Source organism: Panicum virgatum, chromosome 4K (assembly GCF_016808335.1).
Source record: "Panicum virgatum strain AP13 chromosome 4K, P.virgatum_v5, whole genome shotgun sequence".
In the NCBI taxonomy this organism is placed as follows: Eukaryota; Viridiplantae; Streptophyta; class Magnoliopsida; order Poales; family Poaceae; genus Panicum; species Panicum virgatum.
Window position 1 is genome coordinate 46060978 of NC_053139.1, and position 26624 is coordinate 46087601.

Consider the following 26624-nt stretch of genomic DNA (forward strand, 5'->3'; position numbering starts at 1 on the left):
ACATCATACGTTGACGCCTAGTCAGCTCGGGGATGCAAAATATCCTTTCTGCCCTTGACTTCTCCTCTCTATTCCTCTCCGACGGCCTGGTCCCACAACTCCTATCGCTGCCAGGTGGGCCTCACTTATTAGCTTCGTCTTCCACCTCCGGCTAGTTATCGCACGACGTCGCGTTGGCGAAGGCCGCCTGCACGGCGCTACTGCGCGGGCCCCAATAGCGGACGGCCGCGGAGGCGTTGGCCTCGAGCGCGCAGGAGAAGCCGTCGCCGGAGACCAGAGACCGGAAGGTCCCACCAGCCTGCGCGGGGAACCGGCCGCCGCCGCGCCACCATAGGACCCTGCCCGCGGCGGCATCGTAGGCCGCGACGTGGTCCGCACCGACCGCGAGGTCCCGGAGCGCGCCAGGCCCGTTGTAGAACTTCTCATGAATTCTTTTGTCTCTGATTCAGATAGCGATGGAAGGAGTCGGAGATATATAAACACAAATTAAACACGCTCCTCCAGAATTCAGCAGGAGACATGTCAAGAAACGCACTACACGTCTTGGCGCAGCAAGGAAAACCTTCGAGTTCAAGCTTGATCCCGTGTGCGTTTTCAGATAGGCACAAGTGATTGAGAAAAAATAAAACAGAGAGAAAGGAAATCACCTTGGATTCTAGTCCAAGATTGATGAAGAAGTCAAGCTAGGGCAAGTCAAAAGCTCTCCTGCTGATTTGTTGCCGCGTCGCCGTTGCTCCGTCGTTGCAGCGCCCCCAGTGGCGTGGGCACAAGCGCACAGACGAGGGTGCGGTTCTCCTTGGCGACGCCGCAGACGACGGGAGAGGCAGCGCCGGCGGCCGAGACGACGAGCGTGGCCGCGGAAGTAGGGGCCGAGGACGGCGCGGCCGCAATGAGAACGACGAGCAGGAGGGAGGGCAGCGGGGTCACTGGTAGGTCGAAGGGGGGAGACGAAGCTGACGAGTGGAGCCCACCTAGCAGTGATAGGAGTTGCGGGACCAGTCTGTCAAAGAGGAAGAGAGAGAGGAGCGAGTCAGGGGCAGGAAGAATATTTTGCATCTCCGAGTTGACTAGGCGCCAGCGTGTGATGCCTGCGTGGCTCGCTACTTCAGCAAATGTGGTAAAAATGAAATTTAAATTTCTCTCCACTGATAAAGTTGTAGATGACATTCTAAAAGTGATAATCTGATAGGTGATATTCGTTATAATGGTAAAAATGTAAAAAAACCCGTTAGACCACAAACAAATTTGCCGCAAATGGTTCGTGAGTTTTTTTGTCAACTTTCTTCCTTTCCGTCAGGGTTAAAAAAGAAACGAATTCGGACGCTGGAGAGAACAGATATGGACAAATTTCAGAAAATAACAAAAACACATAAGAAAAAAAAAGCTTGAGAAATGAAGAAGGGCTGCTGCACTGCACATTATTAGACGTCTACAGTGGAAGGAGCAAATACACTGTTTGACACTGTAGATGTACTGTTTGACACTGTAAACAGAGAGGGCGTGGGAAACGAAGAGGAAGCAAATTTACTCTTGCTCCCTCCGCTGTGGTCAGCCTTAACCCCCTCGGAGACCAAAAGCAAGACAGCCAACCAACCGGGCAGGATGGAGCACACCAAAGGGAGTAGCATAGTTGCCGGGCGCCAATGATTTGCAAGAAGAGGGATAGGATTTAGGCAGCTGGTAGGTAGGTTTCAGAGAGAGAGAGAGAGAGAGAGAGAGGAGCCAGATTGGGTCTCGGATAGGTCATAGGAGTCGAGAGAGTGGAGTGAGAGAGATTGGCCGCTGCCAGATTCTGAATCTCCTCCTACAATCCGTGCTCCCACCATCGCTGAGTCTCAGGTAAGACTTAATGATTCTGAATCTCCTCCTACAATCCGTGCCAGATTAATGTTTCAAAGATCTCCTGGGATCAGCCTGGCTGTGTAGGAGATTTTTGCTAGATTTAACAGTTTCTTTTGGGCTGGTCTTAATGCTTTTGAGGCGCAAATAAACTCCATTCTTGATTCCCCGTTCTGCCGTCTTTGGTTTGATGCGCTTCGTACGCTCTTTGTCAAATCTCCGTTCTTTATCACCTTCGAGTTTATTTTTTATTGCTTTCCTTAGGGAGGGAACAATTTGAGATTTCAGGGATCAGTTTCGGCGTCGTGCGTAATTTCTTGGAACTGTTCCGAATTCCGACACTGTCTGCCAGGTTTTTTTCTCCCTTCCTCAGTTCCTCTGATGCTGCACCTCGACAGAGTATGGGCATCAGGGCATGCCATACTTTGCTGCTGGTCAGAAAGACAGGGTGGCATTTTCTCGCCTAGCAAGAAGGAAAATTTTGAACATTAGTGTGTGGAATATCTTATCTGATCTTTTCAGTGTTATTCTTTGTTGGTTTTGAGAAAATTGAGAAACATTTGGTTACTTGATTTGAAGATGAGAATCTGACCGTCGTCAGAGAATCAGGACAGTTATGCATAAATTTTGGAGTTTGTCCTTTTCCGAACGAAATAATTTCCATAAACTGTGTGGATCTCGTACCGAGCCTTTTCTAACGGCTTGTTTGCATTTATATTTCAAAGAAATCTACTATTACATCCACCAGGTGTTTTCATGCAAGTACTGTTAGCACTTGGAAGTTATCATTGGTTATCTAAATTGGAAGAAATACAGAATGAATTCTTTGTGTTCATAAACAGGCCTGTTTTGTAATTTTTCTTAATATTATTGTTTATATTATGAACTATATGCTAAGTATTGATTTGTTGCGCAACATTCTCTTTACAGTCAACAATTTTCATGTACAGGCTTCTAGTTTATCCAGTCAGTAATTCTATGTGTTCATAAACAAGCTTCATCTATTTTTGATTTTATTAATATTATTGTTTGTATTATAACCTAGATGTTTATTTCGTCGCACAACAATCTCCTGACAATCAACAATTTTCTTGTACAGGCCAGCCTATCAAGTCAGTAGTCAGCATAAGAAAAATGAGCTCCCAGAGTGTTGCTACTGGGGAGCAGATTATTGCTCCTAACCAAATAGTACACGCCTGCACATCCACACAAACTTCAGTTCATAAGCTGTTTGATGCTAAACTGGACCACGGGTTCTTGATAGATGACACTTTGTCATCCACAAGTCAATCATCAAACATCAAGACTGAATTGATCCGGACATCGAGCTTGTCAAGGAGCCTATCAGTTAACCTTCAGAAAAGAAGCCCTGAATCTGATCCAGAAAGCCCGCTGTCTCACGTTTCACATCCCAAATTTTCTGACCCAATATTGTCAAACTCGTCAACGTTCTGCACAAGTTTGTTTTCTTCGTCTTCAAAAAACACAGATCCATGCCGGCAAATGGGCACTTTACCTTTCCTGCCTCACCCTCCTAAGTGTGAGCAGCAGGTTTCAGCTGGGCAGTCATCGAGCTCCTCTCTTCTCTTAAGTGGTGATACTGGCAATGCTTTAGATGAAGCTGGACAGTCAGATGATCTTAAAGATTTTCTCAATCTTTCTGGAGATGCTTCTGATGGGAGCTTCCATGGAGAGAACAATATCTTGGCTTTTGATGAACAGATGGAATTTCAGTTTCTGTCTGAGCAGCTGGGAATTGCCATCACTGACAACGAGGAAAGTCCTCATTTAGATGTAAGTGAAGTGAACTGTGTCCCTTGCTGAAAGTCTAAAACCTGCTGCAGCACTCCAGACTCCAGAGCCTCCTTTTCAGTTTCTAGATCTTTTCTTAGTATTATTTCTCTGACACAATGTTTTAGGACATATACGGCACACCACCACAACTGTCATCGCTTCCAGTGTCATCTTGCTCCAACCAGAGTAAACAGAATCTAGGGTCACCAGTTAAAGTCCAGCTTAGCTCATCTCGGTCATCTTCTGACTCTGCAACAACTAACAAGTCGAGATTGAGGTGGACACTTGAGCTTCATGAGCGTTTTGTGGAGGCTGTGAACAAGCTTGAAGGACCAGAAAGTAAGCTGGTCATTTTGCTTCATCTCCCACTTGTTTTCAAGTTGTCTGTATTTACTCTACCACATGTTTCAAGTTCTATATTTGACAGACCATCCTTGATGAATTGTTTACTTTCATATCTCTACAGAAGCAACTCCTAAGGCTGTGCTGAAACAAATGAAGGTAGAAGGCCTAACAATTTATCATGTAAAGAGTCATCTGCAGGTAAAAGTATACTCATTCTTTCCACTAAAAAATCAAATCGTTCGTTGCAACTTACATTTTCCCCTACACTTGTCATGTAGAAGTATCGACTTGCGAAATATCTTCCTGAGCCTAAAGAAGGTAAGCTAAAATTAATTGTAGTGGGTGCTCAATGCGGACTTCTATATAATAGTATTTTTTCTGGAAAAAAAATGCCATCCTAAATGCTTACTCTGTGTAGACAAGAAGGCTTCCTCTGAGGATAAGAAAGCACAATTGGGTAGCAGCAGCAGTGATTCCAGCAAAACTAAGTGAGCCCTCTAATTGCTTAAACAGGGAACATGCTTATAAGCATCACAATCTTAGATTCTTACATCGCTTTGTTTGTTTTTATTTTAGGAATTTACAAGTAGCAGAAGCTCTAAGGATGCAAATGGAGGTTCAGAAACAGCTTCACGAACAATTAGAGGTGGGTCTCAGAAGATCCAGATTTTAGAGTGTAGGCCATGTTATCACGTCCATGTTGCACGAGTACTACTGTTGGATCATATGCTTGATTAAATAAATTTATCCAAATTCATACTGGAATCAGTCTGGGTTTCAGATCTAGATCAGCATGTACTTAGATATATTGGCCACTTGTATTCTGTTCGTCAGCCATCACTATCCATCCTTGAAGTTGAACAGGCCAACTTATGTCCATCAGTGGATACATACAAAGAACTAATTGCCACTGTGAACTTTGACCGTAATAATTAAAATTTAATAGTTGGAATCGAATATGTCGCAGGTACTCTGTACTTCTGGTTTAATATATATCTGAAACAGTCAGGAAGCATGTAGTGCACTGACAGAAAGCTCGATGATGAGATATTTCCAGAACTGATAATTTGAATTTCACCATCAGGTCCAAAGGCAATTGCAGCTACGGATAGAGGAACATGCAAGATACTTGCAGAAAATACTGGAAGAGCAACAGAAGGCTGGCAACTTGTCGATGAAAGCGCCAACCGAAGCACAAGCAGGATCACCTGAGACGACTTCAAAGGAGAGAAGCGAATCTGAGGGAGGCACCACTTCGCCGCGGCCATCCAAGAACAGAAACCCGGACGTAGACGCAGAATGCAAGTCGCCTGGAGGGAGCAAGAGAACAAAGGTTCAGGTTGATCCTGAGAGAGTGGCCCCGTGCTCGTAGCCGTGCGGCCGAGGCCAATGACTCTGAATGTTTGCCCCCCGTTCTATCTTCTTTCAGGAGCTACTTGCTACTGTCTGTAGCTTGCACAACCGTAGTATCTCTAGACTCTAGTCACCTGTTGATATCTTGGCATGAATTGTGGAATGATGTTTGGTACGGACTTCAGGTCTTTGCCATTGTATCATATAGCTCCACTTTGGAATGGAAATTGGAAGTTAATGACTCTCTGAATGTATTGTTGCCGCTATATTTTGGCGGTAGCCTCGATTTGGAACATCCAAAAAAAATATAGATACGTAGCTATGTGGAATTCGCCAGGTAGCTTGTCGAAGTAAAAAAATTCACCTGTTCGGCTTGTGTGCTTTTTTCTATTCCAACTTATTTCGATTTATTTTCTCTCACACAATACTATTGAATCAGCCGAAATTATACTAGCCTTGAAGAATATTTGTGCTTGTAGAGGTTAGGGAGGACAAAGTCCCCCCAAGCTATAGGCCCCACCCACCCACTAGGCATACATATTAAAAATGTTGTAGTGATTTTTATTCCCTCCTCCACAAAAAAAATGCAACTTTCATTTTTCAAGGAGTTAAACAATTTCAAAATTGACTAAATTTATACAAAATAACACTGAAATTCACAAAATAAGTACCTTTAGATTAATCGTGAAACATATTTTCATACTAAATCTACTTAAAAACATAATTTTTTTTTTATAAATTTCAGTCAAACGTAAAATTATTTGACTCCTCAGCAAGCTAGAGTTGCATTACGGAGGAAGGTGATCCGTTTTGAAAGGGTTCTTAGCAGCTCTAGCTCCCATCAGTGCAGGGAGAAGCCGAAGCTAGAGCTGGCGTACGGCTACATGCTCTAGCTCCCATCACGGCGATGTTGGAACGACGAGATGGAGATCAGCCACGATGGGGGAGCTGAGCTCTACGGATGCAAGCTGCTGCTCCTCTCGTGGCTGTCCGTGGCCAGGGGTGTGGGCCTGTGGCGATGCTGCTGGCCTCGCCGTCGCCGCCGGCCGTCGCTTCGTTTCCCCGGCACGACCTCGTCTGCCAGGGGTCCCCGACATGCCGGTCAACAGTCAACAAGGGTCCAACGTTGACAATGTGGCGACCACCCACTCAGGCTGGCCGTCCGATCTCGTTTGACGCGGCGGATTCGGCCCCCGAGGCCCCCCCAGGGTATAAATGCCGAGGAAACCTAGGAGAGGAGGGCCCCACCGGATATCGCCGTCGCCGTCGCCGTCGCCGACCACGACGCTCCTGTCTCCTCCGTTCCCCTCTTCCGGTCGGCGTCAGATCCCCTCCACCCGACCGCTCTCTCGCTCCCCGTTCCACCGCGTCCATCTCAGCGCCGCTCCTGAGGATCGGTTTCTCGCTGCTTGGAAAGGTAGTTCCTTGCCTGCGATGCTCGAGCGGATTCAATCTCCCTTGTGCTGTTGCCTATCGAGTGCTAATCCTTCTCCACTCTGCTCAGTGAACTACGGATTTGTCTGCCTGTTGGGTTGGCCTCCTGCCGCGGCCGCCTCAACCTTGCTAGTTGCTACCGATCGGTTCAGTGGAGCGGAGGTCGACCGGGTAGTGGATTGGGTTTCTTCGCTTGCTGGAAAGGTAGTTCCTGCTTGCAATGCTCGGGTGGATGTGGATTCGATTTCCCTCGTGCTGTTGCCTATCAAGTGCTAATCTTTCTTTCTTCTGCTTAGTGAACTGCGGATTTGCCTCGGTGTGATGGCCTCTTGACCGATCCGTGTACCCTGAGTCCATCAGGTTCTTCTTCAGGTACGGAACTAGCTTGCTCAACCTGGAATTTTCTAAGTGTGGCTTTTGTTTTTGGTGCCTGTTTCATTATCTGTGAGAAATCGAGTCCATTTCTTTCATTCTCTGTGTACTGTTAGTCGCGGGTTCATTTGCTGCAGCAGCATGCTGATTAGTCCAGCCAACCATGCATCCAATGGTCTAAGTCAGCTCTTCAAATCACTCTAAGAGCGTCCAGCCCATGGAATCTCAGTCAATCCCATACTGATGGTGGGGTGGTGGCTTTCTGTATGCAAGGTTCAGTCGTTGAAGGAATGTGCATGGTTGTATAACTAAACAGCCATGGGAACATTGGACGCGGGAGATTCTTTGCTGCCTCTGACAACTTCAATAAATTTTAGTTGTTCGTTCTCATCTCCACGTGGCGGGTATTAAAAGCCAAATTGTCATGTGCGCATCCCCTCACTTCACCACTAGGAAATCATGAGGGACCATGCTGCGTACAAAAGAAAGTTCTTTTTGCCCCTTATGTATGTAGTTAAGGAGTTCAAAGTGTAATGGAGCCTTTTAAAGTATTTTATGCAAATCAGAGCATGGTCACGTAGTGCAGTTTCTTAATTTAAAAGCATAATGGTGGCTTTTTAAAAGATGTCATGCCAATTGGAGCATGGTCACATGGCTTGTTGTCTTAGTTTTAAGAACATGCATACAAGGAAGTGTTCTCTCTAGATCCATGCATGTTTACATAGAGCATGGATGTGTCAAGCACATGACTAGCTACACCGTTGCTATTTTATTCGTTGTGTGCCCCTCAAGATTTGAATATGCTAAATGCAGATAGCAGCAGCATTGATCTACAGTATTCAGTCTTATGGACCTTTGAGGCCTTGTTCAGTTGCAAAGGAATCAGAGGGGTTAGGAGGGATTAAATCCCCAACAATTCAAAATCCCCCTCTATCCCCTTGTGGAGTCGATTAACCAAACAAGGCCTGAGTGGGAACTCGTATTGTCATTCTAGTATTGTTATTTATTCTAATTTGTGTCGACAGGTTTTTGCTATGTACTTCAGTATTTATTTATGTGCTTTTCCTTCTTTAATTTTCTGAAAATTAATTTGACTTTATGAATTGGAAGTTTATTTCTAATCACAATTGGCTTACTCCTGAGACAAACCAAATATCGTTTGATCATTTTTTTTTTCAGTGGACTGCATATATGGTAATGCTATTGTTCTGTTCCCTACTTCTACTTGTAGGATTTCATTTACAATTCCTCAGATGATCCTGAGCTTTGTTAATTTTTCCCCTATCGGATTCTATATCCTAGTGTTTGGTTCCAGTTTTCCCTTCTGCATATATGGCTATGGAAGTTCAAGTGTAATGTTATTCTATAGTTAAATTTCTTTGCCATGGCATTGCGCTAATTCAATTCTGCCATTCCTGATTTATATTATACATTTATAGGAGTAAAAAAAATCCAATTAGCCAGTTAAAACAATTATTTAATGTGGATACTCTGCTCTTGATTTTGCATTTTTTGTGCATGATTTCTGTTACATCAAACATCATCTGGACAAGCATGGGGCTCCTAAATGCTGGACAAACATTAATTATTATTGCAGAAATAAAAGAAATGCTGCATTTATAGATTGTATCCCAAGGTGTAAAGAAATGCATGGACATGGGGTATAGCTACCATTATGGTTAGAGGGAAATTTTCGTTGCTACCTATTGAGTTGCATGCACCGACCAGTTCAACCCAAAAGCTTAAGCTGATGGGGAGAGGTGGGGCAATTCGCTTATATTCCAACACTCCCCCTCACGTGGAGGCTCCCTCAGGCCTCAGACGTGTAATAGGAGCGAGCAACAATTATTTTATTTAATTGCGCTAACCAGGATTCGAACTCGAGACCTCTGGCTCTGATACCATATTGAGTTGCATGCACCGACCAGTTCAACCCAAAAACTTAAGCTGATGGGGAGAGGTGGGGCAATTCACTTATATTCCAACACTACCAATTGCCTGGATATCACTTACTCTGTCAGCAATTTCATACTGGACCGTGATTGCAAATCCTTGTAGCTTCAAGGTTGTAGAAAATCAATGTATAGATAATTGTATCCATGATTATATTGTTTCTCATTACAGCATGGTGAAAATGATAAATGGTTGAACTCCCCTGTCATGATTATTGTAATTCATTGTATTGATGCCCAAAGCTTTGTAACTCCGTAACTATAGGTTTTTTATTTGAAATTGGAATCATGCAACACATATAAATGGTTGAACTGCCCTGTCATGATTTTTCTTTCTAAAAAAATAATTTGCTTTTATGGTGACAAGGAAGCACCTTAATTCTGGTAGTTTGTGTATATTACATTTCTGATGTGATTTTTAGAAATAAAAAACTGTTAGATTAATTTTCCTTAACAGCCTGTCTTTGCTCCTTTTCAGGATTTTGCATCAAGGAGTTTATTTAGCAAACTGACTGGGCTTCCTCTGATGAGGAATCTGCCCCCCACCAGGTCAAGTGTGCCAACACTTTTGCAGCTGGCTAGTACATACTACAAAGGAGAAGGGGCTTTGTCTTTGTGAAGCGCTTTTATCAAGTTCACACATGATTTGAAGACAATTTGATGCAGCCCATGGCAACCACAAGGACAAATGCAGATGGTGTTTATTTGGATGAAGGTGCTTCTAGGAAGGAATTCTGTGTTTTGAGTAGGCAAGCAGGACCATCACCATCATCATCAGGCCAGAAAATAAACTCATGCAACCGCTACGAGGACAAGTCTGTGTCACATAGGCAGGAATCTGAATCCTCCATGGAAGCAAGTGATAACATTGATTCTCTAGTGGCGAATTCAATAGGCAGGCTCATCTTTGAGGCTGGACTTGAGCCTGATTTTGTTCACTTGCCATCTTATAATGGAGTGATTGATTTGCTCACCCGCGGGGTTCGGATTGTAATGCCTTCTTATGAATATATTCTTCAGGTGCAACTAAGTGAAGTTCAGCAGCGTGAAAGGGCTTTGAGGCAACAGTGGGAAAAAAGTGGCTGCACTGTGATATTGGATAGCTGGAAAAGCCGATGTGGGAAAAGGTTCGTTAGTGTTTTTGTGCATTGCAGAGAAGGCATGGTGTTCCTCAGATCCATTGACGTATCTGCAATATTTGATGATGTTGATGAGCTTGCAGCAATGGTCTGTCATGTGATTGAAGATATTGGTGTCCGCAGCATCGTTCAGATTATCATAAATGATGTATCGCCACATATGCAAGCTGCAGAGCATGCTGTCTTAAAGAAATATAAGCAGTCATTCATATTCACAGTATGTGCCGATCATTGCATCAATCTACTGCTTGAGAATATAGGAGCACTTGATAATGTGAAAGATGTCCTAATGAAGGCAAGGGATATCACTAGGTTTTTGTATGGACATGCACTGACAATGGAACTGAAAAGGCTGTATATCGGGGATGCTGAGATCATAAGTAATTCTAACCTGAAATTTGTGTCTGTGTTTGACACACTAGAAAAGCTAGTGTCTCACAGGAATAATCTGATGGAGATGTTTGCCTCTGAGGATTGGGTTTCCTCTGATCTGGCTTCTACAAGCCTATCCATGCATATCTGTGAGGTAGTACATACGGAAGATGCATTCTGGAGTGCTGCTGCCAACATTCTGAAGGTGACAGGCCCACTTATCAGCGTTTTGTATAAACTGGAAGGTGATAAGTGTCCAGTTGGTGTCCTGTATGATGCCATGGATAGCGCAAAAGAAGACATAAAACAGAATCTTGGTGACGAGCATGGCAGTTACTGGCTGATGATTGATCACATCTGGGATGATTACTTGCATTCCCCAGTCCATGCTGCTGGTTATTTTCTCAATCCAACTATTTTTTACAGTGATCGATTCCGCAATGATGCTGAGATCAGCAGTGGCATCACGACCTGCATTCTACGAGCATCCAAGAGTCATTACGATGCATTGCTCACTGCTGAACAAATGGAAGTCTATCTGAGAAAGTCAGGGACGTTTGATTCTGATTCAGCCATTGAGGAAGCCGTGGGAACACCTCAAGGTAAAGGCCTTCATTTCCTGTGCGAGCATATTAGATTGGTAGGATGTATCTCACACACACTGCACACTTCTTTTTTTTGCTGGTATAATGCATCACACAGGTGGACACACACTACTTGTTGGAACAATCACTCTATCTCCAAACTGAAGGAGTACACCCTTGCCTTGGTTTATTTGGAATTGCAGATGTGTGGTGGGTGAAGCATGGGACTGGCACGCCGGCGCTGCAATCCTTTGCGAGCTTGATCCTAGGGCAGACGTGCTTCGGCGCCTCCAGGTACAACCTGGACAAGAGCTTGTCCGAGAGGCTGCACACCGAGCGGAGGGCCTACACCGAGCAGGAGAGGTTCCGCAGCATGGAGTACATCTACTACAACCTCCGCCTTGCGAGCTCGGTGCCGCGCGTGGCCGGCCTTCCCGCGGACCAGCACAGTAAGCTCACTACTCATCTGGGCGATTGGCTCTCAGCGCAGTGATTGCGCTCGCCAGTGTGGTGGCTGACCGACTGTTTGTATCATTTGCGCCTGTCTGTACATACTGGGCCGGCCGGGCCGGGCCGGGCCGGGCCCTTGAAAGAAAGCCTGTGCTTGCTCCACCCATATCCTTATTCGGGCCGGATGACTAATTTTCCATTTTTGTGATATCTGATTCGATGATTTTTCCATGTGTGAAATGATTTGGTTGGCTGACGAGTCGACTCTTTGCTCGTTGATTGACCCCCCGTGACGACAAAGCTTTGCTGTGTGCGTGCCCTGCGGTGTTCATTGCTCACCGGCCAGCGGCACTAGTTTTTTGGTGCCAGTAGGCTCTGCTTTTGGGCGGCACGGGCACACCTGCTTCAATGCTGTCCAGTCCTGCGCGTCGCTCTGCCGCCTGCTTCAGCTCACTGCTCCCGCATTACTCTCGTCTCATCGCAACGAATTGAATCGGGGCTGCGCCGGCGCCGGCGCCGGCATGGCAGCGGCATGGTGGGTGCCGGAGCCTGCGCCCGTGCAGAGATAGTAGTGGAGCGGTTGCATTTGGTTTCCCCCAACTACCCGTGGCAGCTTGCGCTTCCCCTGCGTGTCTCATGCTGTGTCCATGGCTCCTGGAGCCTGAGGGCGTTTAGTTTTCTTTAATCAGGTGCGTTCAAGTTTGAACTCGGCTATGGATCCGTGACGGGCAGGCAGCACAGGCTCCCTGAACCTGATCCGATCCTTGGGCTCCGTACCGTAATGGGCGTGTCGGGCGGCGTGCAGGGGCGGCACAAGGCTGGCGAGCACTAGCGGCGGTTCGCAGTAAACTAGTACACGGAAAGCCGCGGCGGTGCTGGGAGTAAAAGAAGAAAGCGTAGCAAGGCAACAAGCGGGGCGGGACAAGGGAGGCGTCTCGGGTCCGGCGGCGCCCCAGCCTTTTGCTCCTCCCCCCACCCCCAGCTGCTCCGGCGAGCTCGGGCTGGACCCCTTCTGCTTGCGGCCAAGCATGCACGGGCGCGTCGGCGCGCGGATCGCGCCGCCATGCCGCTCGCACCCCGCGTAAAAACAAAACAAAACGCCGTTCTAGGCGGCTGGCTCCTGGGACCGGAGCGGCTGTTGGAATAAACACGCCATGGATGTGTTGCTGGTGTGTGTTGTGTGTGTTGGCGCCATGCAGTTGAGCTGCTGTGCCAATCAGAGTCCAGGTCTTGGGGCAGAACGAATGCATGGTTGTTGCATCCAGGCTGCAGTATCCTAGGAGGAGGTTAGGAGCAGAGGGATGCGCCTGTTAGCACGGGAGGTGGCCGAGTCGTCCGGAACGAGCATGCATGACGTTGAGGGTAGGATCGTGCGAATCTTGGCGAGATGGCCAGGCTGGGAGTTCGTGGCTCCTATGTGTGTGTTCCCTGGCTGATAAATAGCCTATGTACTCCACCGTTTCTTTTTGCCAAGTCCAGTGAAATAACAAGCCAAGATACAGACGTTCGTCGCCGCGGCGTTCGTCGCCAACATTTCTTGTGTTCATCGTCTCCCTCGCCGGCATCGTGTGTTCGTGAGTGTGAGAGAGTTCCTGGGCGAAGCCAACAATTGGTATCAAGAGCAAGGTTAGGTCGTCAGGAGATCCGTTCCCCTCGTCGGAGGTGTGCTGGTGGTGGCCGGCACGAGCTGGCGTTCATGGCGGCGGCTGGCGCAAGCCGGAGTTCGCCGGCGACGTGATGGTGTTGTCCGGTTGCGAAGCGACGAGGTTAATTGCCGGGCCGTGTGTCGGCCTGTGCGTGGTCGCCGGTGGAGGCGCTCGGCAGCGGATCGTGTGTCGATCTTGCCGGGCAAGATGTGCTCAGCGGCGTGTGCGTCGCACCGGGGCCGAAAGAAGATGGTGTGCTGCTCCGCGGCGTTCGTCGCCAGGGATAGGGCGTTTGTCGCCCGGACCGTGCGGCAGTCTGCAAGTCATGGCGCTTGGCTCCATCGCAAAAAATTGTGTGGCACTCATGGCGCTGATGAGGAGGAGGCGTCAACCAGTTCGCGTTTGTGCGCGGCGTGTGTCGCCGGCGTACATGGAGCTCGGCATGTGTCGCTGAGGACGAAGATGGTGGCTGCAGTGCGTATGGTGCTGTCCATAGCCACAAGTTGCTTGTGGAGAAGAAGCTCGGCGTGTGTCGCCGGAGCTGGAGACAACGGCGTGTGTCGCCGGAGAAGATGATGAAGGCCATCAGGTGCTCGGTTCGCGTCGAGGGTGGAGGCCGTGGCGGCGAAGGCAAGCGTGCAGCATTCGCCGGAGATGGACATGCAGAGGTGGCTCGTGGCCGTGTCATGTCGGGAGGGCGTAGCGGCGGCTGTGGCGATGAAGACGACGGCAGCTGCGGCAACTCCGACAATGACATGTCGTGTTTAGGGAGAGTTTGTTGGAATAAACACACCATGCATGGATGTGTTGCTGGTGTGTGTGTGTTGTGTGTGTTGGCGCCATGCAGTTGAGCTGCTGTGCCAATCGGAGTCCAGGTCTTGGGGCAGAACGGATGCATGGTTGTTGCGTCCATGCTGCAGTATCCTAGGAGGAGGTTAGGAGCAGAGGGAGGCGCCGGTTAGCACGGGAGGTGGCCGAGTCGTCCGGAACGAGCATGCAGGAGGGTAGGATCGTGCGAATCTTGGCGAGATGGCCAGGCTAGGAGTTCGTGGCTCCTATGTGTGTTCTCTGGCTGAAAAATAGCCTCTGTACTTCACCGTTTTCTTTTACCAAGTCCAGTGAAATAACAAGCCAAGATACAGGCGTTCATCGCCGCGGTGTTCGTCGCCAAAAATTCTTGTGTTCATCGTCTCCCTCACCGGGTGTTCATGAGTGTGAGAGAGTTTCTGGGCGAAGCCAACAGCGGCCCGGTCTGTGGAACACAGGACGAGACCGTGCCGAAACTGGAAGATCCCGCTACGCGAACCGTGCTCTCTTGGTTTGGGTCCTGGCTGGACGTGCCTGACGCGGCACGACCAGGAGCGGCAGGTGGTTCTCGGTTGGTTGGTTGGTTGGGTCTTGGGTGTTTGCTGCCTCGCATGCGCACTCCGTCTTGTCGCGCTCGCTTCGCACCGCACCACCACCACCGCCTCGAGTGGCGAGTTCGGCCACCCACTCCCCTCCACGGCCACGCCACCGCGCGGCCTAGCCCACCACGTAGCGGCGGCGTCGCCGCCCCGGCCAATAAGTGACCGTGCATTTCAAATTTTCAAGACCAGGCGGTCAAACCAGAAGATCTCTCCGCCGTTAAGTCTCCTGCTGCCGCCGCTCTCTCCACACCGAAAGCTGCCATCACACCTCTCGCCGTTCCTATCCCGGAGGAGAGGAGGGAGAGGCGGGGAACCCGTCGGGCCGGCCATGCCGCTGCCGCTGGCCAGGGCGAGGAGGGGGTTCTCCCCGCAGCCGCCGGCCCGCCCTTCCTCGTGCAGGCTGCAGCTCGAGCAGGATGTAAGTCACCACCGAGTCCTCTCCGTCTTCTCCTCTCTCGGCAGGTTGCCCCCGCGGCCGTGCCGTTCTCTCGCCCGACCTGACCGCCCCCCGTCTCTCGTGCGCGCGCGCAGGTGCAGGAGCTGCAGAAGGCGCTGCGGGAGGAGACTGCGCTGCACTCCGTCCTCGAGGGCGCGCTCGAGCGCGCCGCCGTCACCCTCGCCGACATGGCCTACCTCCCCACCAACGTACGCACGCGCGGTTGCTGATTCCAACCCACCACGGTGCGTGCGGGTGCTGACGCGAGATGCCTCCTCCTCACCTCCACTCCCACTGTCTGTCTCTGCAGGCGCAGGAGCTGCTCTCCAACACCTGCATCCTGGAGACCGCGGTCACGAAGCTGGAGGAGGAGATGGTCTCCCTGCATTTCCAGCTCATCCAGGAGAGGAACGAGAGGAGGCTCGTCGAGTACCGCCTCAAGCAGCTGCCGCCGCCGGCTTGCTCCTGCCACTCGGGGAAGCTCGAACCGGAGGTACGGATTCCTGTGCTCGTTATGATTCTTGCTTAATTAGAAGATCCTTTGAGGATTACAGATATAGTAGAATCCCAATCGAGTCTGATTTCACTGAATCGATTTGATTAATGTGCGTTGCCACCACTGTCATTTCCTCTAAATCCGGTGTTGCAATCCAAAACTTGCAATATGCTGTATGATAGTCCTGCCAAATAGCTTCACCTCCCATTCTGACCTCAATGCACCGATTCCTTACTAAATTAAGGAACTGTGTCGGGTATACACGAAGTCGAGATAGAGCTCACTGTTTTATTTTTGTTGGCTTGGCAGTTGGCACTCAAACGTGTAATTCATGTTGCTAGCAGGATACCACAAGAGGAAAATGTAATCAAGGAGAGAAGGTTTATCCTCGTGCTGTCCTGCATGAACAGGCTATGAAGTTACAGAGACAGATCTCTGTTAAAAGCCTAGTGAATCCTAATCAGCTTTCGGAGGACATCGTGCGCTGCATGAGGAACATTTTTATTTCCTTATCAGATTCCTGCAGAGACTCCTCAAGGAATTCCTCCATGGAGAATCAGCAGTCTGTTCCATCTCCCAGCGGAAATTATTCAATTTCTGCATTCTGGTCTCTATCAGAACCGTCTTCCATATCTTCTTGGGTACAGAGCCCTCAAGTTGATTTGAACTACAACAATAATTTATTAGCTTCGGAGACTGTTTTTGACCCTTACAAAGCTCGTGAGAAGCTTAGCTGGGCTGACATAGGAAGCTACGGCGCAGCAGCTGAAGTTTCATGGATGTCAGTTGGGAAAAAGCAACTTGAATATGCCGCGGAGTCACTTCGCAAATTCAGGTAATGTGTTAAACAATCTTTGTAATATCCTCAACTTACTATTTGTTATTAACTTGACAACCAGTGCACCTAATCATACTTACTACTATAATTCACTGGCTTGAGCTCTACGATTCGGTACATTGTCTCTTTAGTACTGCATGACCTTTTATTTCAATGCCATTAAAGATGAGCGCCTGTTTCTTCATTCATGATATTTTGGTTAATCCAACAGTACTAATGATTGCCTATTAGAGTGCAGGTTATTCATTGAGCAGTTGGCAGAAATAAACCCTGTTCACCTCAATGATGATGCAAGGCTGGCATTTTGGATCAACCTATACAACGCGTTATTGATGCACGTAAGCGATTGTGCAAACTCTAATTCTAATGGTAGTTGAATGTGGGAGAATATCTTTTTTCTTTCTTTCTCAATGGGCGGGAGAATATTTCATTCTGAACATTAGTGACTTTTTGACACTATTCACAGGCTTATCTTGCTTATGGTGTTCCACGGAGTGACATGAAACTGTTTTCACTGATGCAAAAGGTTTGCTAAAAAAAACTTACTATTGTACATTAATTTGTTCATATGTCTGCTGTTACTTCAAGTAAATAGGATGTCAGCATCTTAAAATTTCCATTTTGTGACGCATGTTGTCTAATATGCTTTTCTTTCTGGATAATCGTATTTTTATATTTGTTGTCCCTCTAGGCCGCATATACAATTGGGGGGCACTCATTCAGTGCTGCTTTTATTGAATATATAATTCTGAAGATGAAACCACCAAGTCATAGGCCACAGATGGTATGTCACTTACTAAAACCTTGCAGGGCATATAGCTCCTGTGCTACTTATTTTCATTACCTTCTGTTAATCAATAATTATTTCATTCTTTTGTCAAGGCCCTGCTTCTTGCCCTTCAGAAGATGAAGGTACCTGAGGAGCAAAAAAAATTCTGCATTGAGGCACCCGAGCCACTTTTGACGTTTGCTCTCAGCTGTGGAATGTATTCTTCTCCTGCAGTAAGCTCAGATTCCTTCTTTGGCTTCATCTAACATGGAGAACTTTTTTTTTTTTGACAAAAGGCCTTCATGATTATTTCTAGTGCAGAGATTTTATGGCTGACTAAGGACTAATTGTCACTGTAGGTGAAGATATACACAGCAGATAATGTGAGGGAAGAACTTCAAGATGCACAGCGTGATTTCATTAGAGCAGCAGTAGGAGTAAGTCGAAAAGGGAAGCTTCTGGTCCCTAAGATGCTACACTGCTTTGCCCGTGGTTTTGTTGATGACAACAGCTTCCCTATTTGGATATCGCATTTTCTACCTCAGCAGCAAGCTACATTTGTTGATCACTGTGTGTCTCAAAGGCGGCAAAGTCTCCTGGGCACCCGTACTTTTGGCATCATCCCATTTGATTCTCGGTTCCGGTACCTCTTCCTGCCAGATACAGGATCATTGAATTAACTGCCATCAATATTCAGATTCTTCATTGCCCAGATAACCTAATTGGTAAGCTATAATAATAGCCTTTAGTGTTTATTTTTTCTATCATGGATTCAGGTCCAGCATAAAACCATATTTTGTTGCTTCTGCTGATGTGTTTGCATGTTTTCTAACAGCCTAACAGCCAACAGAACATAAACAGCTCACATCTCCTGTCCAAGCCTTGGTAGACAGTTGAAACAAGAGAGTATCTGTCTTTGGAGTCGAGTATATCTCGGAAAGTAACTTTATATCCATGGATCATGGGATGATGGGAGTATCGACTTCGAGAAAAAAGATGCGATCTGTATTATTGGAAATCAGATGTATATCTTTGGAATGGCTTATAGTTTCCCTTGCTTTGACGCCCTGTCGAGTTTCCTGAAAAATCTGTACATATCTCCTACTTCCAAACAAAAATAAATTCCTCATGGTGCTGCTTACCAAGTAAATCTGTTTATCATTGATCTGACAACACGTATATCCGCATGCATTGTGCACGAAGAACCCACTGTCATGGATGAGCTAGAATGTAAAATTAGACAATTCCAATCCCTGGAGAATTTAATCTCTACATATACCTTCTATCGCACCGGGACCTACCAAAATTACTACTATGCTGCAATCCTGCAGTAGTTTCATTGGACTGCAACTTCTGGGAGCAATCCTAGCGGATTTGCTCAGGTTGTTGCATACAATTCCAGCTACCAAGTACCCCTGAATCCCATGTGCTACCTTACCTTTAACGCCTCTGAAATGCTGCAAGGCCTGGCAGAACTCGGTCCCCATTGCAGTTGCTTCAGTAACCCCGTACAAATTTACAAATTAATTGCTCTGTTACTCTGTCACGGACGGCTCAGGGTCCATCCTTCCCATCCTTGATGCGATTGCAGATATCCGAGCACTCTATCAGGCTAATGAAAACAGCAAACTGATCAGAGTTCAACTATCTTTGAAAGAAAAAAAGAAGAGAACAGGGAGCAGCAGCTACCAGTACTGGCGGGTCCGGAACCCGTCCTTGAACACCACGAGCGGCCTGCGCACGCCGAAACAATCAGAAACCATCAACAAAACAGCCGGACGAATCGTCAGGAACCGTTGGCTCTTTGCAGCTTAGGAGCAGTTGAAGAGCAGTTGGTCAGGTCACCTCCTGACGTTGAGGGGCCCCTCGCCGGGCGCGCCGCCGCCGCCGCGGATGCAGGTGCCGACGCACTTGGTCGTGCACTGCAGCGCCTTGGCCGACCTGGGGTGCTTGATCCGCTCCGCCTTCCCGTCGCCCCCTGCCCAACTCAGCTCAGCTCAGGACGCCCACGTCAGCGAGTGACCTGACAACCGAAATGGAAGCACGTGCCGTGCTGGATCGGAGACGCACCGGAGAGCGTGGGCGGGATGTTGGAGAAGGTGTCCGGCTGCGGAGCCGGCGTCGAGAGGATGGCCGCGAGCGCCACCGCCACCACGGCCTGCGCCACCGCCGTCATCCCTCCGGCAGGCGCCTCTCCGGCGACGGCAAGACGCGCCGTGGCCTCGCGGAATCCAGGTAGAGCCTGGTGTGGCCACCGGTCAGCCACTCGGCCTCGCTGCCGTTGCAGATACAGCGAGGCGGCGATACGCGAGACCAGTGGCTGGCTGCGCGCCTCCCTGCGACCGAGAGGAAGATACGATGGGCCCACCTGCTCCTCCTTTTTTGACATGCGGATGCGGGCCCACCTGCTCCTCTGCTGGGCCGGCTCTTAAGTGGGCCTGAAGCCCAGCCCAGATCCGGCATTGCAGGCCCAGGCCCAGGTCCGATCACTATTGCTTCGGCCCGCTGCTCACCCTCGTCGTGCCGGTCTGCTTGGACTCCGGCCGCGGCTTCTCCCCCAGTCGGGCTCCGTCCGCCCGCGTGCCCCGCCGCCGAGGAAGGCAGGCTTGGGAGGTCCCTAGTGCCGTTCAAATTTCGCCAGGCCAGGTCCGTGCGTCGCATCCACGCAAATTCCTTGGCGGTGGCGGGAAGGAGCAGGGGCTTGCAGGCGAACGCGGCGGCGAGCGGGGACGAAACCCTAGAGCCGAGCTCCAGCGCCGCGCTGCTCGCGGATCGGTACCCCCCCCCTCCGTTCCCGGCGATGAACCGGCGGCAGGAGCTCTGCAGGAACTTCCAGCGCGGCAGGTACGGTGTCTCCGTTGCCCCGGCTGGCATGTGATTGGTTCCCGCTGGTTGCTTAGCTCGATTGCAATGTTCCCTCTGAATTCCCGTAGCTCGAATGGGGATCAACTTGTGATTGTAACGCTCGTTCTGGGTGGTGCAGCTGCAAATACGGAGCGCAGTGCAGATTCGTGCACGCGTCCTCTCAGCAGCAGCAACAGCAGCAGCAGGCGAAGCCCAACCCGTTTGGGTTCGGCTCGGCGAGCAGGCCGCAGCAGCAGCAGTCGTTCGGTTCGCAGTTTCAGCAGCAGCAGCAGCAGCAACAGCAGAAGCCCAACCCTTTCGGATTCGGGGTGCAAAGTGGGCAGTCCCGAAACGCTCCTGGCCCGGCTAAGGTTTGTGTTTCTAACAGGGAAAGGGAATGGAACCTGTTTCTGTTATTGGTCCTCAGTTGTAGGATTCAGCATGTGTAATGGGTCTTTTTGTGTGTGTGACTGATGGATTTTGTCAAATCAGCCATTTCAAAATAAGTGGGTAAGGGACCCTTCAGCTCCAACGAAGCAACCGGAAGCGGCGCAGGCACCAGCAGCAGCCCACACGTGAGTCTGCGATGCTAAATTGATGTACTTTTGATCCTACTTGATTTATTGTTGTTATGTTTGAGTAACTAACTTTGCAAGTTGTTTGCCAGATCCTGTACAGATCCTGAGTCCTGCAGACAACAGATTGCTGAGGATTTTAAGAATGAAACTCCACTCTGGAAGCTTACATGTTATGCTCACCTCAGAAGGTAAATATACTCATTGTGCTTCAACCAGTGCCATATGCCTTCCCCCAATGTTTTTGTACTCAACCTTTTGTATTTTTTGCATTTAGTGGCCCTTGTGACATCAAGGGGGATATCAGCTTCGAGGAGCTGAGAGCTAAAGCATATGAGGAAAGCCGACAAGGGCATCCTCTGCAGTCAATAGTAAGCTTACTGCCACTCTCAACTTGTTACTAGAATTTCGTGATTGGAATTTTGCACTTTGAAGTATGTATCTTGCACTTGAAGTATGTGATAAAACATTACTAGTGAGCTCATCTTCTGCAGTTCAACTTCATTATACTGATATATCAAAAGTGGCATGGAAAAATATATCTATCTATCAGAATTGTTTGAAACCATCTGTACTGATTCTCTAATGTCAGAGGCATGTAAAAACTACCTGTGTGGGCAACATGACCTGTACTCATCAGAAAACTGCAATCTGGGGTCTTGGGCATTTTTAGCAACGCGATGCCATTTACTTTAGCTTCACTTATATGTTTTGATCACCATAAATCTGATTGTTTTCTGGATTTACAACAATAGACTCTCATTCATTGGTTTTGTTGCTTCAGATCGAGGGTGAGAGGAATCTGCAAAATGCAAAGTTGATGGAGTTTACTAATTTCCTGAACAATCCACGTGTATCAGTATCACAAACTCCAAGCTTTCCAACTGTGGCTTCTTTCCCTGAAGTGAAGAATAACTCGTCTTTTGGGGTTCCTCAAACTAATGGACCACCAGTGTTTAGTAGTTTCAGTCAAGTTGGATCAGCAAATAACTTTGGACCTGGGCCCAGGTAATATTTGCATGATCATCTTAGAGTAGAGGATAAGCACTCAAAACGATCTACTGGCATTATTGTGCATATGATCAGTCTATTTTTTTTGTGTGCTCGTGTATATTAATTTCGAGGAGTTATCTCATGCAGAACTGCACCAGGAGTCCCAACCAATAGTCTCTTTGGTCAGTCTAGCCAGGCAAGCCATCCAGCATTTGCTGCACCTACTTTTGGCCGTTCTGATATGAAATTTGGAGTTTCAGGTATCATTTTCTTTATGTGAGCAACAGTTTCTATGATTATGTCTATTGAATATTGATGTATAGATGGTCTTTAACTATTCTGATTCTTGACTCTGTTAATTTTTTGGCATACAGTGATAAAGAACTTAACCATCTTGTAAATTGCTAATGTACATGTCTATGTTTGGGGATGATCAGAAACCCAGAGGCCCAGACCTGTAATTTAGGCTGGTTTAGGGTTATAATTGGACTCAACAGGAGCTATCTTGGACTCTGGACACTAGTATAGGCTCAGAATCTCGTAAATCTCATAAAAAATCCCATAAAATCCTACTAGCCACTCACTGTTGAATATTTCTGCATATCCTTTTTTGTTTCTTTCATTTCTTAATTTATGAAATAGATTCTGCCTATTATTTTGGTTGCAATTTGAACTATATAGGATTTTACAGGTTCATTTGGAAGTCAGACATCACAACTGCCATCTGGTAGTTTGCAAGGCTCAAGCATGTCCAGTGTTGGCAATTTCCCAAAGCCTCCTGCACGCTACCCACAGTCTGCTTCCTCTAACCATCACAGAGACATTGATAGGCAGTCACAAGATTTACTTAGTGGGATCATAGCTCCTACAAGTGCCATAAACCAAGCTCCTGTTGAGTAAGTTCTTCAATAAGATGTACATAATATAACTAATCAGATTTGAATGTTCAGAAAAATTATTCTATACATGTTTGCTTTTGTTGATATTTGTTAGTGATCTTTGAAATTATTATGTGCAACAAGCAACATTGTGAATTTATTGTTGCTTATCTCTATTTTCTCATCCAACAGGGAGAATAAAAATGAAAATCAGGATGATAGTATCTGGTTGAAGGAAAAATGGTCAATTGGAGAGGTGCGAAATACTTTCCTCATGGGCCATCTTGATTGCTTTGTTTACAAGACATTGTTTGCCTGCAGACATTACTACTCCTGATATAGCACAATCATGTGTTTTACAAATGACCACCCATTTAGTTGACAATCATTCACATGCTATTGCATGCGATGTGCATTTGTGTCTGATGTGCAATTATCTCTAGCATTTGAATCAGGCTGATAGCAAGATTTTGCTTCTCCAGTACGTCTTGATTGTATCTTCATAACTTGTTACATCTAGTTTCTTTCCTTGTTGGGAACAGTACAATGTACATTTCTCATGTTTGGTTCTTTGGCTGTTTTTCTAAGTTGAACTGTTGTGAGACTTATGTTATTAGGACATAAATTCATGTCAGTAACAATTAGGTAATTAACCCATGTTTCTGTTTACTCAAATGCCACCCATAATTAGTCCTACTCATTGACTATTGATGGGAACCTGGTTATCTATCTTGTGCTACATTTTTATTGCATATGCAATTATATTTAGTAGTCACTAGTCACAAATATTTCTGCTTTTGATTCACATAAGCTGGTTTTCAGATTCCGTTGGGCGAACCGCCACAGAGGCACATCAGTCATGTGTTTTAGGAATTCAAGGTATTCTGTGTTGCGGAGCAGCTATCAAGTCAGCTTCATTGACCGCTTATATGCTGTCGAGATGCCATCCATCGTTTTTTTTCTCATCCAAGGTAAATGCTCTCTGGTTTGCTCTGTTTCATCTGAAAAACAAACTCTTAATTTTCCTCATCATGGTCACTCCATGATTCTACTATGTTGCAGCTTCGGATCGGAATTCTACAGCAAACTGGAGGAGGACAGATGTACATTAAGGGCTGATAGGCAGCGTAAAGCCTTTGCTGTGTCTGGCATCATATACTCTCTATTACAGTGTTTCATTCCCATGGTCATGTGCTCTGTGAAGTCTTATCTAGACACCTAGGGGCTGAGCCGTTTTGTGTTTTCGAACTGATGAAACTAGTTCTGATTGCTCCGTTCATCAGTTCCGGGGGTAGTGTGACCTGCAGTGCCTTCTGAATATCCTGGATGGCGCCTCGGCCATTCCACGTGCATTTGGGCTGGGCCTTTATCAAGAAACCGGGCCGTCACTTCTGGGGTAAGTCGGCCATTCCACGTGCATTTGGGCTGGGCCTTTATCTAGACACAGGTCTTGAGGTCCGCTGTCTATCTCGACTGGCCTCTGCATGTGTAGTACACTTGTACTGTAGTTGGTCTACGACCGTGATCGATCACTGCTTACGTGCTCTCTAAAAGAAGAGAGAAGAAAAGGATCACTGATCCACTGCCTTCACAGCCGCGTTTCACCTCCACGCCCATGCACCTATGGCACATGCGTCTCTCTGAAAGTAGCTAGCAGATACGTACGCCAAACTGTGGCCAGAAGTTGGGCCCAGGCCATGGCAGAAGGTTAATTGCTTTATCCGGTCGTATTGGCAGCACCCATTGAATGCACCGAAAATGCAGGGGCTGGCTGGAAGAAGATTCGCAGCACACAGCACACAGCACACAAGCGGCGTTGGCCCTCCCAACAGGCTCTAGTGCTCTACTACAGTCAGTCACTGCCTCTCTTGCTCTCGCCAAAAAGGAGGGGGGAAAACACATTTACGCGTGACACGTCACTGTTACAGGCGAGCTGCCGGCGCTGTAGTGTCGGCAGCCGTTGACCGTCCGCCAGAGCGGTAACGGTAAGTGGTGGTGGGAGGTCGAGCGGAGAAGCTTCCATCCAAAATTCGAAAGTGTTTTGGACGAGCCCTCCTGCTCCTTGGAGTCCAGATCAGGCGCGCGTCGTGCCTGGCTGCATTGAGATTCACGAGCCCACGCGGGCGCGGTGCAGATTACAAAGCCTGCGACATAAATTAGTGTCCCTGATGATTATCAGAGGAGTTGGAGCGGACGTCGGTTCTGGGAACTTGTGACTGGCGATGAAGCTCCACTCCGGACAGCTCGTACAGCGTGGCACCATCACCTGCGTTGCCGACCGGATGAACCTACGAGTTGAGAGGGCAATGCTAATTCGCGCACGCGCGCCAGCAGGAAAGCTAGCACACGATCGGACAACCTAACATATTCTATTTTGGGCATCCACTCAATTCCCTTTCCCTTTTCGGACTAGCCGCAAGCGCCCACGCCATTTTCCTTCTCCTTTCACTGCGCGAGTCCTTCTCCTTGTTGGGCCGTGAGCATAATTATCTTTCAGGTCGCATAATTTTTTTTCGGGAACGTGGGAAAGAGGGAGTAGTATTTCGGGTGGGGGGAAGTGAAATAAAAGTTAGATTCAAACCGAAAAATTATTTTTAGAAAAATAAGAAAAACAATAATTTTAGTAAAAACGTTATTTTCCATTTTTCCAAGATGCAGTAGAAAGTTACATATATAGGTTATACGAAAAAGTTGGGTAGACAAATTTTTATATAAATCATTCATTGTTCTACGTATGTAGCATAAGTTATATATCTAAATATGTTCGAACAAAAAGTTATATACATGAGTTTCTATTTTTTTCATGGATGCACTGCAAAAAGTAAAATATGGGTTATAACAAAAAGTTATGTATACAAATTTTTATATTAATCGTTCGCTGTTCTGCGTATCTAGCATAAGTTATATATCTAAATATGTTCGAAAAAAAAGTTATATACATAAATTTCTATTTTTTTTATGCACTAGCAAAAGTTAATGTGGGTTATAAGAAAAAAGTTGTGCATACAATTTTTTATATCAATCGTTCACTGTTCTGCGTATCTAGCATAAAGTTATATATCTAAATATGTTCGAATAAAAGTTATATACAAAATTTTTCTTTCTGGATAAGTTATTACATCCTTTTTGCATAAGTTTAATATATAAAACGATAACACTGATGATATTGAAACAACTTGCTGGCTAACATAGCATTATCATATATAAGTGCGTAGAGAAAATTAGGTACGCAAGTTTTTACAAAGTAATTACAAAACTTATGTGTATAACTATTTTGTAAAAAGCAAAAATTAGGTACGCAAGTTTTTACAGTAAAAAAGTTTGAATAAGAAAACTTTGCAAAAAAATAAGGCAAACAACTTAGGTAAATAACTTGTTTATATATATGATGGTAAAACGTTAGTGGATTTGTGCTATATGTATAAGTTATGTGACCAATTTTTATGAACTTAGGTGTAAATCTTTAAATGAGATATATTTATTTTCAAAAAAATTAGTCGTTATAATTTGTATGAATAAATAATAAATTTTGCATTTTTTGGTGTAACAAAATAGCATATAATTTGCGTTTTGGGAAAAAAAATAGATCCATCACATTCCTAAAATAGTTAATGGGAGAAAAGATCCAAGTGTATCTGCACCAACCACTCCCCACACAGGTCCTAACTCGTTGGGCCGTCGTATGACTTGACTGACCCTAACTAGTTAGGACGAGAATGCCAGTATTACGTGACTGACCCTAATCAGTATGGCAGGTCATCCTTAGTATATTGAAAAAACCCATTATACAAAAGTATATGGGTCATGGAGTAGAACCCTTAAAAATCCAGAGTACCCTAACTCGTTGGGTCGAGTATGACAGTATGGCGTAACTGACCCTAATCAGTTAGGACGAGAATGACAGTATTACGTGACTGACCCTAACCAGTTAGGACGAGAATGGCAGTACTACGTGACTGACCCTAATCAGTATAGCATGTCACTATTAGTATATACTTAAAACCCATTATACAAAAAGTATATGGTCATGGAGTAGAACCCTTAAAAATCCAGAGCACTCTAACTCGTTGGGCCGAGTATGACAGTATGACGTGACTGACCCTAAC

General features: G+C 46.8%; 5 protein-coding genes across 7 annotated transcripts; 4 read left to right on the forward strand and 1 right to left on the reverse strand.

Moving 5' to 3' along the window:
* Window positions 1-1565: 1565 nt before the first annotated feature.
* LOC120704409 (protein PHOSPHATE STARVATION RESPONSE 3-like) lies at window positions 1566-5667 on the forward strand. The gene is made up of 8 exons (XM_039988780.1): window positions 1566-1839; window positions 2939-3633; window positions 3759-3972; window positions 4100-4176; window positions 4257-4296; window positions 4397-4466; window positions 4555-4624; window positions 5063-5667. Exons 2-8 carry the CDS (start codon window positions 2974-2976, stop codon window positions 5348-5350), a joined length of 1419 nt encoding a protein of 472 aa, XP_039844714.1. The 5' UTR covers window positions 1566-1839; window positions 2939-2973; the 3' UTR covers window positions 5351-5667.
* Window positions 5668-6564: 897 nt separating this feature from the next.
* LOC120704410 lies at window positions 6565-11893 on the forward strand. Of its 2 annotated transcripts, XM_039988782.1 has the most exons (6): window positions 6565-6748; window positions 6836-6969; window positions 7062-7137; window positions 7951-8162; window positions 9568-11202; window positions 11388-11893. In XM_039988782.1, the coding sequence occupies exons 5-6, from the start codon at window positions 9750-9752 to the stop codon at window positions 11675-11677; spliced, it is 1743 nt and encodes a 580-aa protein (XP_039844716.1). In that variant the 5' UTR covers window positions 6565-6748; window positions 6836-6969; window positions 7062-7137; window positions 7951-8162; window positions 9568-9749; the 3' UTR covers window positions 11678-11893. The 2 variants fall into 2 exon arrangements, with proteins under 2 accessions (XP_039844716.1, XP_039844715.1); XM_039988781.1 differs by lacking the exon at window positions 7951-8162.
* A 2907-nt stretch (window positions 11894-14800) lies between these two features.
* LOC120704411 lies at window positions 14801-18357 on the forward strand. 2 transcript variants are annotated; one of them, XM_039988783.1, is made up of 10 exons: window positions 14801-15107; window positions 15221-15334; window positions 15436-15618; window positions 15963-16456; window positions 16698-16797; window positions 16926-16985; window positions 17151-17243; window positions 17342-17461; window positions 17588-17953; window positions 18064-18357. In XM_039988783.1, exons 1-9 carry the CDS (start codon window positions 15018-15020, stop codon window positions 17906-17908), a joined length of 1575 nt encoding a protein of 524 aa, XP_039844717.1. In that variant the 5' UTR covers window positions 14801-15017; the 3' UTR covers window positions 17909-17953; window positions 18064-18357. The 2 variants fall into 2 exon arrangements, with proteins under 2 accessions (XP_039844717.1, XP_039844719.1); XM_039988785.1 differs by having other exon boundaries at window positions 14816-15107; window positions 15966-16456.
* A 65-nt stretch (window positions 18358-18422) lies between these two features.
* Window positions 18423-19561, reverse strand: LOC120704413. The gene is made up of 4 exons (XM_039988787.1): window positions 19299-19561; window positions 19074-19206; window positions 18918-18962; window positions 18423-18840 (listed from the first exon to the last, which is right to left on the reverse strand). Exons 1-4 carry the CDS (start codon window positions 19402-19404, stop codon window positions 18783-18785), a joined length of 342 nt encoding a protein of 113 aa, XP_039844721.1. The 5' UTR covers window positions 19405-19561; the 3' UTR covers window positions 18423-18782.
* Window positions 19562-19746: 185 nt separating this feature from the next.
* On the forward strand, window positions 19747-23836 carry LOC120704412 (zinc finger CCCH domain-containing protein 46-like). Its single transcript, XM_039988786.1, has 11 exons — window positions 19747-20072; window positions 20212-20443; window positions 20565-20647; window positions 20740-20838; window positions 20925-21018; window positions 21432-21655; window positions 21788-21900; window positions 22332-22536; window positions 22711-22774; window positions 23341-23489; window positions 23581-23836. The coding sequence occupies exons 1-10, from the start codon at window positions 20029-20031 to the stop codon at window positions 23386-23388; spliced, it is 1206 nt and encodes a 401-aa protein (XP_039844720.1). The 5' UTR covers window positions 19747-20028; the 3' UTR covers window positions 23389-23489; window positions 23581-23836.
* The last annotated feature ends 2788 nt before the right edge of the window (window positions 23837-26624 follow it).